The 12,225-nt window shown below is 34.4% G+C and overlaps 1 protein-coding gene across 6 annotated transcripts in view; it reads left to right on the top strand.

The window, feature by feature from the left end:
- The window catches only part of LOC114249098 (Ankyrin-repeat, SH3-domain, and Proline-rich-region containing Protein), a 141,469-nt gene that overhangs the window by 61,056 nt on the left and 68,188 nt on the right, over positions 1–12,225 (top strand). For 5 of the 6 annotated variants that reach the window (XM_089734624.1, XM_089734623.1, XM_089734628.1 and 2 more), the window contains exon 2: positions 8,888–9,693. The exons of the other annotated variant lie outside the window; for it this stretch is intronic. In XM_089734624.1, coding sequence (XP_089590750.1) covers positions 8,962–9,693 — 732 coding nt within the window. In that variant the 5' untranslated portion in view covers positions 8,888–8,961. The remainder of the gene's footprint in view (positions 1–8,887; positions 9,694–12,225) is intronic. 6 annotated transcript variants of the gene reach the window in all.

Consider the following 12,225-nt stretch of genomic DNA (forward strand, 5'->3'; position numbering starts at 1 on the left):
GCCTTCCACTGGGGACGGCGGGCGGAGCATGTCGGAGTCGAACCGAATAAAACCTCCTGTCGCTCAACAACCAATGTCCAAACCTCACATGAGACAGAACTGATGAAAAGGCAAAGGGGGGAAAGTGAAGTGTTTAGTGCGGAGCACATCTCTCCCATCACCCTCCCCCTCGGGACGCCGGACTGGCGGTCGTCGGCGCCACGACCACCAGCCCTCTCGGATCACCCGCTAGCTTACGTTTGGTACCAAACTTCCTCATGATATCACAGGCGCTATGATTTTGGAATTTGTCAATACATCGGCGGTCGAAGTATTAAGTACTATATAGAGAGAAAACCGTAAAAACTGAATTACGCGACGTTGCCAATAATTTTTTACGAATAACAGATAATTTGCGTAGACGATACTGGCCAGAAAAAATAATTCTTTTTTGGTATAAAATGATATCTTCCCTTTGACTTGGCCTCTTAATGCTATTAGATCGGGCCATTGCTAAATTGATTTACGGCAGTTTAAAACTAAGGCCGTTTTCTATTAGATTATTTGGGCTTAATTGCCCTAGGATTATCCTGGGATAGCTCGATATCGTTTTACGTGCAAAGTGAATTATTAAGTTGAATTTCGAAAGAGATAATTAAACGATCTATAATTTAAATAAGTTGTTATATATGTTACTATAACATGACCAAAATTTGGAACTTGGTCCGTGGAATTCTAGCTCTCTGTTTTTGGAAACATATGTTCCACAGTGAGTACTCTGAGGAATTGTATGTAATGATTCAGTCATCTCCTGCTTAGCACCGCATTGCCCATCAGTGGAATTTAATTAATCCAAACTCAAATATGATATTATATTTAGAACGCAGTGCGTTCGTAGTGCGTTTCCAGAAATATATTTTGTTATTTACCATGCGGCTTTTGGAATTTAATTTTTTTGACATCTTTGATATATTCTTCTTCAAACTTGGCTTGAGGAAGAGCCTCAGTGGTAGGCTTGTCTGTGCCCTTGGCATTGTTAGTGTCTATAAACGACGGTGACCACTCTCCATCATGGCCCTCTGTTTACAAATTCAATAAAAATCTTATATAGTCAAAGTATTATAGAAATGTGCATAGTTTTTAATTACGTTCTCTCGATTTGTTTGCGATCTTACATTAAGGTTTCAAATACTTTTTTATGCATATAAATAATCGACTGTATCTTCATGTACATATGCACTACTGTCTGTTTCGCTGTTTCTGATTTAATTTAAGTTGACAGTGACGAAGTTCGTTTTTTTCTTAGTCTGGGCTTGTTTCTTTTGTCGAAGATCATTTCTTGTGTTGGAAAGCAAAAAAAAGTGTACTTTTTTGACAAATTGCATTATTTACTAACTCAACATTTACAAAATTTTATTATTTATTTGATATACACACTCGTATACTATTTAAAATCAATTTATAGTTTTACTTAAAAAATATACTTATCTATAAATCTTGATGCGCGTAAATTTATCAAAATAGATTCAGATTTGTTCCGATCCCGAAACACAATACCCCTGATGAATAGTTAACGTATTATCATAGCCTATGAATATTAAATCACCATTGAAGATGTTTGATTTAATAATTGTACGAGATAGGACATCGTTTGACTATGTTACAGCTTGTCACTCGTGTACACGTGTTTGAATTTGATTAAATTTCCATTGACTAGCTTAGTGTTTGAGGGATAAAGTAATAAATAAAAAAGCTTACTAATTTAGTACTACTGATACCCCTTATTAATGTAGTTTTCCGCTGTGCTTGTCTTATTTATCAATTATTATAATATGTTATATTAGATGTTTGAATAACACAAAGGCCATTAAAAATGTTTTCGTGAAAACCGCATTGAAATTAGTTGTAACGTTCTTTCTGTGTTATTTTATAAATGAACATAAGGGTAGGTGATAGCAGAGTCCGTGACGTCATAGAATATTTATTATTCTATTGTCTGTCTCTATCTTCAGTCTGTATTTGTCTCAGGGACATTCAAAAGTCGGTGAGAGTGGACCTTCGTTCCATATTTATATAATTGACACTACTGCTGTGTGTTATGCTGTAGTATCTATTTTAAGATTTAGTCGTCCAGTACTGTCCACTGTTTTTCTTCATCAGATACTGTGATAGAATGTTTGAATGTATCAATATACAATATTTTGTGGTCTTTTTAAATCTTATTCGCCCTTCCCTAACGGTAAGCATTTTGAAGTCGCGATGCAACAAACCATTGGCGCAAACCAAGGAGCATTGGTCGATGCAACAAACCATTGGCGCAAACCAAGGAGCATTGGTTTTTCATTCTAAGTAGGAACTTGTATTCTAAGACGTCTTAATAATTTAAATTGTTTTGTGAACCAAGTGTACATATATTTCGTAAAGTGTTTCTGGTCGATTCTTCTAAGTGGCGAAACAGTATTTCAAATAACTAGCAAAGTCATGAAAAAAGGTATTTTTTGCCTTGAATTTTTTTACCTTTGGTATACCTATTTAAATCATAGCTTATTTGTGAATTAAACCGAAAAAATACTGATTGTCTTGTTAACATTGAATAAGAAATTAAATTTGGGTTTTTAAATTATTAAACCTCAGCGCTCGCTATCGCCGAAATATTTGTAATTTAAATAACCTTGCTTCTATGTTAACGATATTACACCTTCTTGAAATTAATAAATTACGGATCCCTACGTAAAGGTGGATTCACATTCGACACTGAGCGGCTCAATGCGGGCGCGATAATTAAATCTCGCTCTAATTGGGTGAGGATCGATGGCAGCGCCCTCTGTATTTCACGAACACACTTCAGTGCCATCTGCACGTACGGTACACCCTTAAATAGACGATTATCTCAGGCTATACGAAAATCCAATTGGATTGTTATCAGATTAATTTTAAATTTTGGAGGATTTTTTTACTGATATTTTACTCGTTTGATTTTATTTAATTTTAATAAATTTATGATATTAATAAGCTCAAAAAAACAAAAACTTATCGTTTTCGAATATTTAAAAAAAAACATAGAGCCACTTTTTTACTGGTGGCAGGACCTCTTGTGAGTCCGCGCGGGTGGATACCACCACCCTGCCTATTTCTGCCGTGAAGCAGTAATGCGTTTCGGTTTGAAGGGTGGGGCAGCCGTTGTAACTACACTGAGACCTTAGAACTTATATCTTAAGGTGGGTGGCGTATTTACGTTGTAGGTGTCTATGGGCTCCAGTAACCACTTAACCAACAGGTGGGTCTGTGAGCTCGTCCACGTAAGCAATAAAAAAAAAGGTTGAGGCTGATTACCAGAACTGAGCCGTCTTACGAGCCCCGTGGTGGTGTATCTCCATCTCAGTGTCCTCCGGTTGCCAGAAAGTCCCAACTCGGTGGTTTGTACGAGGTGCATAGTCGAGAAACTATGGTAAGCCTGGTTCTGGTTAGGTGAATTGCGAGCGAAGGCGAGCTCTATAGGATTTGTACAGGTGCGGAACGATCAGAACTGTTTCGGGAAATACCTGCACTGAATCGGAGCTGAGTGGACGGCAGTGTCCTTGACAGAATTGAACCCAGTTTTTTGTGCAAAAGTGTTTTAGCAGCTTCAACTCCGACGTATCTTGTCTATCACCTCAAACGCCCAGCGGTGAAGTTGCGATATTTAATCCAAAACACAAGCATTTCAATCAAAGCGCTTGTGTCTTTTTTTATTAAAAGCAAATCAGTTTTATGTAGGGAGTGCATAAAATGAAATTAATAAAATCTCGTAATACGACAATGGTAGAGATGTATATTTTGTGGTATACGTTCGTGAAGTATAGACGTGGGTAAGCTAGGATTAAATATTGTACAGTACGCAGGTCGCTCGACTTACCTTACGACTTATATTATGAAATACTTTGCGAGTTCCGATTTTTCCCTAAGAAATAAACGGGGCCATTCGCAAGAACACCACATCTACTTAAGTATACATATATATTTTCTCTCAAATTAGATTTGCGTTTCAGGCCTTCGCAATTCGAGCATTTGTTTTTGTGAATGTCGCGAAAAGAATAGGACGGTAATCTGAGATTCAATTCGCAAAGATACTTCCATGCTATAAAATGGAAATGAAAACAGAACTTTTTAAGGGGAGGAGCTGTGTTATTCTTTCGCTATAACTTTCAATTAACCGCCGGTGTGGCTCGGAACTTTATGATTGATGTCGTTGCGGTATACCATTCTTTTTGTACAGTAAAACAGAGAGGCTGAATTTTATCTCAGTAATTGATGATCCATGAATACTATTGCTCGTGTGTACACTACATCAAATACGCACTATATGTATATAACTACAACTGGGAAAAAATCACGCACGGTCATTCGGCCCCAATTTAGGATTCCCTGTGTTATGGGTACCAAAAGATTGATAAACATACTTATACACGTTAGAATATATACTTTTCTCTTCTTCTTTTTCTCCACCTTATCTCACTAGGTGGGGTCGGCACGGCTAATTTTTCTCTTCCATTCTCTTCTATCAGCTGCCATCTCAACACTAACTCCTCTCTCATATCGTCATTCACACTCTCCATCCATGTCTTCTTCGGTCGACCTCTTCCCCCTCTACCTTACACTACCATTTCCATACATCTCCTAGTCACATGCATCTTCTCTCTACGCATCACATGTCCATACCACGCTAATCGTCCGCTCTTCAATTTGTTGATTACCGGGGCTACTTTCACACTTCCTCCCCCACACGTTAAAATATATACTTATATAATAGACATCCAGACAGAGGGCAGACGCATCTGTTCATCACACGAATATTCGCATATTAAGGATCTAATGAGGTACTTTATAGAAAGCTAAAACAATTAACGCACTCAATTGTGCAGCTCTGCACTATTTCACAAACAATCGTGCCAGTTTTTAATTTTCCTCTGAAATGCTGATCTGAATAATAATTCATTTTAATGGGGTTTTCCTGGTCTTACAATTCGAAGTTCAGGTTTCAGCGAGAGAATCAAAGTCTATTCATTTCTATTGTATAAATGGACCATTCAAAGCTCAACAGTATCATTTATGTACAGAAGCAACAGACCAGGGCCTTTGTCTTTTCTCATAATTAACAAGTTTGAAGAACTTTAATATCTAACCAACTAATTTAATTCACAACCAACGAAAATGTTATTTTATTTTATGTCTTAATTAAAACATTTTCACGGCCAAAACTCGCGTTACTTTTATAAATTTTCATAGTAACATATAATGTATAATCTATATATATGTATTTTTTTTTTAAATCACGCCACGTTAACTGGTCCCGTGAAAAGTTCCTAAAGAACTTGTGTTACAGGTACCAGATAACGGAAATAAATGTAAGATTTTTATTATACACATACATATATTTAATATACATCCATAACCCTGGAAAAGACATTTATATTTATCATACAAATATCTCCCCTTGGCGGGATTCGAACCCGCGACCCCCTTGTGTAGTGACCATGTCACTTACCACTACACCAGACGACGAGTAAACATAAATTACAAGATCTAAGGGTAATAAACGAAAATGTATGCAGATAATCTTTTATTGCCAATAAAAAAAACAACGTGATGCTAAAATACACTCTTAGATTAATGAATGTAAGCACGATAATTTTAATACATAACAGACCGCAGACTAATTCTGGGAAGATAGACAATGTTAAGGCATATCACGAATGCATTAAAGGACAATGGCCGGAACGGATGGGACAATTGTACCACTATAAAGTTTCATGTTTTTTCATATAGATATAGATTTTGATAGATAATATAATTGTCGAATATAATTTTAATTATCAAGTTTTTTAGAACTTTACAAACATAGGTATTGTGGCAATACACAGCCCATACAGCCAAGCCTTCCAATTATTTTTTAGCAAAAAGTTATTTTCGTAAAATTTGTCTGTCTGTATAGTATCGATTTCATTCCGTTTAGTAAAGCAGTTTTTCCTTACACATGCTAAGTTTCAAAAACTTATAATGCGTTTTGTTATCAACGATCAACGTTTAGTTGCTATCTTTTTTTCAAATAAGTGTTTTTTTTTGTTTTTGCACAGTTTTAAAAATATAATAAATACACGAAAATATTTGGATTGTTACTCTTTATAAATCAGACTACTCTTATAAGGAAACAATAAATAAAAACATGTGTGCAATTCACACGTGGTAGAAGTGAAACCTTCCAAAATTAAAATACAATTATCCTAAACGTCTTAAGTATATGTAAAATTTTGTCATTAGTAAATAATTGTAAGGTAGCGCCCTCTGTGAATTTCACGTATAATCCTAAATTAAAATTCACTACAAGAGCTTTCATACACACGTTAGTATTAAAAAAATCTCACAGATGGCGCTGTATTAAATAGTATGTATATTTCTGTCTCATTCATCCTACACATTTTTGTATTTGTGTCTCTTACCTGTCGTTTTTTCCGTTGCATCCGGTCTGAAATCACAACGATTCTAAAGAAGTTTTCACTTCAATAATAGTGATACAAAAACTGCCGTTCTCCCTTAAATTAGGAATCGTAACATGCGACTTGGTCCGAGCACTTATTTGAATTGAGATTGCTTTAGTTTAATGTTTTCATCGGTTTTCACGAAAGACATAATTAAAATAAAATTTACTACGACTGACTGGTCGTCCTGCTACAAAAACTGTAAACTATTCGAAACCTCAGAAATAGTATAATAACAGTAAAAAACACGAAATTAAACCGTAAATTTACTTTTAATTATGCTTTTGTTTATCTTATGAATAGGTATGAATGATTTATTTCATTATACGGATGAGCGTGAAAATGTTATGCTCATCTTCTATTGCCACCGAAGCGAGGCGAACGTACATAAGGCTTAATTGTGAGTTATTAACACCGTTCACGGGCATTAGCAATGTTATAAGTTACTGTTTGCCAAGTTACTGTCCGCAAAAACGGGTCTCGTACTAATATTTTTCAAAGAATAGTTGCGGTCTGGCATAGTCATATCGATTTGCTTGTTTATAGAAAGGGCCTGTTCGGATTATAGATAATTTCTATCTCGTAATCGTTTGTAGGTTCTAGGCTTACAGAAAGAGTAATTATGTATACTAGATGTCCCGCGGTAGTCGAAATTCCACTATAATTATTTGAAATTATAGTTTGAATATTATTATTGGTTCTAGACTGGTCAAAGACTATACTATTCTATACTTCTATTATTACAGATTTCGCCAAGACTACACTATAAACAAATAATATTGAAAACAAAAAATATTAATCTATTCTTAATTTGACCACATACTTTAACAATAAACCAAAGAGCTTAGATGCCTGCGTCTGTCAAATACATTGTAGTTTGTGTAATGTTTTTTCTGTTGATTTAATGTATTTTTTATGCATAATTTAAAAAAATATTAACATTCTGCACTCCTCTATATTCTCTATAAGTGTGGAAAATTTCGTACTCCTCCGTCCGCGCAATTTTCGTAAAAACGGGTACAAAATTTTTGCGTTAATATGTGGTATTAATTTATAGATTATCATATAGTATCATGATCATGTTTCATTATAAGAACATTTTTTGGGGAATGTTAAAGTTTTTATCACATATATATTTCGTATGTATATTTCATTTAACTCCTTGTGAGACTATGAATTTTAAATTCTACAATACAATACTCCGAAATATTTTAAACATACGCGCTGTTCGATTTAACTTTTCAAAAGGAGCTTTTAGATGTAATAAATTGCTCGGCAATTTGCGTTTCAGAGGCGAGCATATATCAAAAATTTTCTGAAACGTAATAATGTTCACTTTACTATGTAACAGCTATACATACGACGCAGACAAAATCCGATAAACGCCAACTTTTCGCTCAGTTCTGTAGTATGTACTGTTTTATATGTGGTATAAAACAGTAACTGGCTTCAAAACTTTTTCTCCGCATCCGAAAAGGATTTCAGGACAAATGTTTGTGGCGAGTTTTCGGCTTATTTTATTTCGAGAACTTTTACTATAAATAGTGTCCATATACGTGCGATTTGTTTAATGCTATCTAGAAAACTATAGCTGTAACAAAAGTCGGCTAATTTATTTAACGGCTATATGCTTCAAAAGCAAGTCAAAGTATTTTTTGTCTAAAAATATACAAATGTACCCATTTATTATCTGCATTATGCATGTTGGATCTACTTGTTAGCTGTATGACATGAACTCTAAAATTTAATAGCCATAGATGTTCAGACGAAGTCTGGGTCCCTTAGTGTTAGACGGTTACTGGAGCCCAAAGAAAATGATAATGCCGTCGCAATTCTTGACACAATGTGTAGGTTTGTCGCATGGGATTAACGGCCTTCCTGCCTTTTAAATGGAATTGGTTATCGCTTACCTAAAAAATAAGTTGAATGGTAGTGCTAAGTCATGAAGGCTTACAAATTGTCCTAGCACCGGTTACTCAACATTGGGACAAGGGTAGAAATCTGGGTGGGAGAATAAATATTCTCATTTTATTTTACTTACCACAGATGAACCGAAAAGTAGTAACTCGATTTAAATACGGTGGCTTATGTATGTCTAATATGTAGAATGTCGATGTCCAGCAGGTCGACGTCTCTGGGCTGACGAGGATGATGATGATGATCATGTTAAAATATGTATACATATTATATTCACATATCCTATGATAAATAACTAACCAAACATACTGTTTTCACGAAACATCTCTTGGTATTTTATTTCAAAATAGTTCAAATAACTTTTTCTAATCTCTTCAAATTTTTTAAAAATCTAAAATACTAATAATTAATTACGTTCAAGTTTATAGATTTCTTAAGGTTTCCAGTCATTATAAATTAGAATTGTGTTTCTGTAGATATCTAAGTACACCAAAAATGTGAGTGCTAATTGTGATAAGAGTTTCTAAGAATATAAATGACGTAATATAAAATGTTAGCTTGTGTTTCTCAACCTATGGAGAAGGTGTTGCTATTTAAAGAAGGACCACCCATTGCCATGGGACCGTTAGAAACGAGCAAATTACGACATAATCACTCAGGCGCCATGAAATCCATCAAACTCTTTCAAAAATCAGACCGTCAACTCAGTGACGAAACAAAAGATAGTTCTCCGTCACACACATCATCACCGTTACTCATTAACGTTTCTGGAAGTCGTTTGAACCTAAGGAAATTAGAAAACGATAGTAAAGGAAAATCGACGAAGATTCTTGTTAACCCGGTCTGCTCAGACAGCGTCGGCAGTAGCGATGACAGCAATCGATCTAAAAATACAAACACCAAATGGAACGTTAAGAAGAAACGTCTCAAGACTGAAAGTGTCAAGATTCACAAAAAAAGCGAACGCAAAAGTGATAAAGATGATCCAATTAGTAAGGACGAAGCCAAGAAAGATAAGAAATCGATATCTTGTTTCAAAATGAAAAGTTCCGAAGATAAATCACGTCTGGACGAAGATCGAAGATTCGGCAAAGAGAACTGTACAAACGAGAACGCTAGTAATTTAATGAGCTCAACGAAGCCCGACATTATTAATCATTCCAGGAAAAATAGCAGAGAAATCCTAGTCAATGAAAGGACAATGACAGAGCAGACGCTATTAAAAACTGACCAATTGAAGACAGGAAAGACTGATAGTACTGTAGCAATTAAGGAAAATAAGGTAAGTGATTAATGAATGAGAAATCTTTTTTGTTTATGTCTCAGTTAACATCCGATTAGCTCAATGGCTATCATTTTAATATGTTTTAAGAAATTTCTTGTTATTGTATTGCCTAAAAATATTGCAGATTTTAGTATTACTAAGGTCATGAGTTAGTCACAGAAAATAAAGACTTGATTTAGTCAATAAAGGAGTTTGACATTAAACCTCGAATATAGAGGGTCGCTGTAGTCAGAGCGGCATGACTGTTGGTATATCTTACGAGGACGAGCGACGGTAGAGATACTTAATTAGTGCCTTTGATAGTTTCCGACACCAAAAAAGTCACAATATATAAGAAATTGAAAAGTACTGTGAATAGAAACAAAAAAATGAACATGCAAATATGTAGTAGTTCCTGCTGGACCCAGGGTTTTGGGTTTGATTCCCACATCGGGCAAGCAATTCTTTGAATAACAGGTGTGCTTGCTCTTTGTCTGGTTGGTTATTATCTATATATGTATATATTTAAACGTATATAAGCATGTTCTATAATCTCTGGTTTATATAATGTAGGGAATTGTAGTTTTCGGTCAGATGACGGTGTTTGACTACATATTCGCGGCTACATATTATTATTATAAAATGAAAAAACCTATCTATTTCTGTGCGCTCCGTATTCTGGGCCCACTGCGTCATCCTGCCATATTGTATTTTTGTTATAATAAAATTATTATTAATATTTCAATATTATTCAAAATTAACTAAGAATATTTGGTACATTCGAATACAGTTCAACTATGTATACAGATTAATAATTTATTATTTGATCTTAATTTTTACACATATCTATTTGGTTTAAAGCTTGACCCACATTTAATTTTACACACAATATTATTAAAATTTAAAGCGACCGATTTAAAATTCTGCTTACGCAAAAAGGAAATATGGGATTCAAACATGAGTTGTTGAACTCCAAAACTCTGTATCCGGCCTTCGTGCACGGAATGTATGAGACTGCCGTCCTTATTTCGAAGTTATTTCCTTCTGTTCCATTCCATTATGTAACACAGAACGGTTTGTGTATTGTGTCTACATGTCAAAAGCTAATGCATTCAGGAAAAATGTGGTAGATTCGTGAGATCACTTTTAAAATATTCTGATGAACATTGAATAAACAAATCAAATTTTTGGTCTTCAAACTGAAGATATTCATATAATTATAGGTGTTTCATGTACACTTTTTTCGTTTTGTGATCTAGTCCGCTGTATTTAAATTACAATGTGAAGTGGATTTATTGCCAAACATTTTTGTAGATAACATATTGATAAATACTCATTTAAAAGGTGATTTCAATATTTCAATCGTTAAATTCTGAACCGAATATTTAATAATATACTTTGGTAACTAAACATGCAAAGTTTCTATAATAAACAGGTCCACAAACACAAAAGATTATTGATTAGCAATAACGTCAAGGTTAATCCAATGTCAGTCACGGTGCTACAATAAAAACCAAGGTTTCAGTAATTGATAAATGTCATAATATGAAGAACACGCCAAGATTTTGTTTGATCAGTACGTTACTGTCTCGTTAATCGGGTTTTAATATCCGGTGTTCCTTTATCGTTTCATTGTGGTTTTCCCTTACACGAAGTTTGCACGAAGATCGGGGTAGGTTTACCGTATCATGTTTTATTTTGGAGATTTTATCGTGAATTTATTCTGTTTACTGTGTATTCTTTTTTTAATGTTTCCGTTGTCATTGTCCTTATTGCGATAGTCAAAATCAAAGTAAGATAGTTTTATTTATTGAAATAGGGTTTCACAGGCGCTTTTAAATTGTCTGAACTTTAGTTCCGATCCGGAATATGGTTTCACCAGTGAGAAGAATAGTCAAGAAAATTACAAAATATTTACGTACACAAAATATGAATCAATGAAATATACATAATCTTGTAATGAACTTAAAACAATATGTTTCAAAATACTAGATTTGAATTCGTTCGTTTTTAGAAAAACATGCCCTCAAGTTGGCTTACTATTCTCCCTACATTGTGTTAGCGTATCCAAAGGTCCCTGCACGTTTTGTATGTATTTGACGCTTCATTGATATTCCGTGTTCACCGTGAATCGTTCTAGTATTAAAAAATGTATATTTAAATTGCAACCTTGTAATTCGATAAGTTCTTTATTCGCGATGTTTTTATACACGCAATATTAATAACGAATATGGTATTGCTAATTTAATGTTAATAAAAACGGTCATGGCGTTATTTCTCCGAATGAAATTTAATTGGATTCGTAGGACTTTTTACGTTCCATTACACTAATTTTTCATGTTTATATTTTACGTTACCCTTAACGATCCTTAAATTGTAACGCAGTTGACACCTGTCTCAGCGCGTTTAAATTATTACTAAGAATTTCATTTTCAGCGTTCCTCATGAAATAGTGATTCCAAAATAATGAAATGTTTTTTTTTTGTTTCAGGTACGTAAGCGTTTGAATAATCGTCCTCCAGCACAAAGAGTACTTTAAAGGTATTTAAT

The sequence above is a fragment of the Bombyx mandarina genome, chromosome 18 (genome assembly GCF_030267445.1).
Source record: "Bombyx mandarina strain Sakado chromosome 18, ASM3026744v2".
NCBI lineage: Eukaryota > Metazoa > Arthropoda > Insecta > Lepidoptera > Bombycidae > Bombyx > Bombyx mandarina.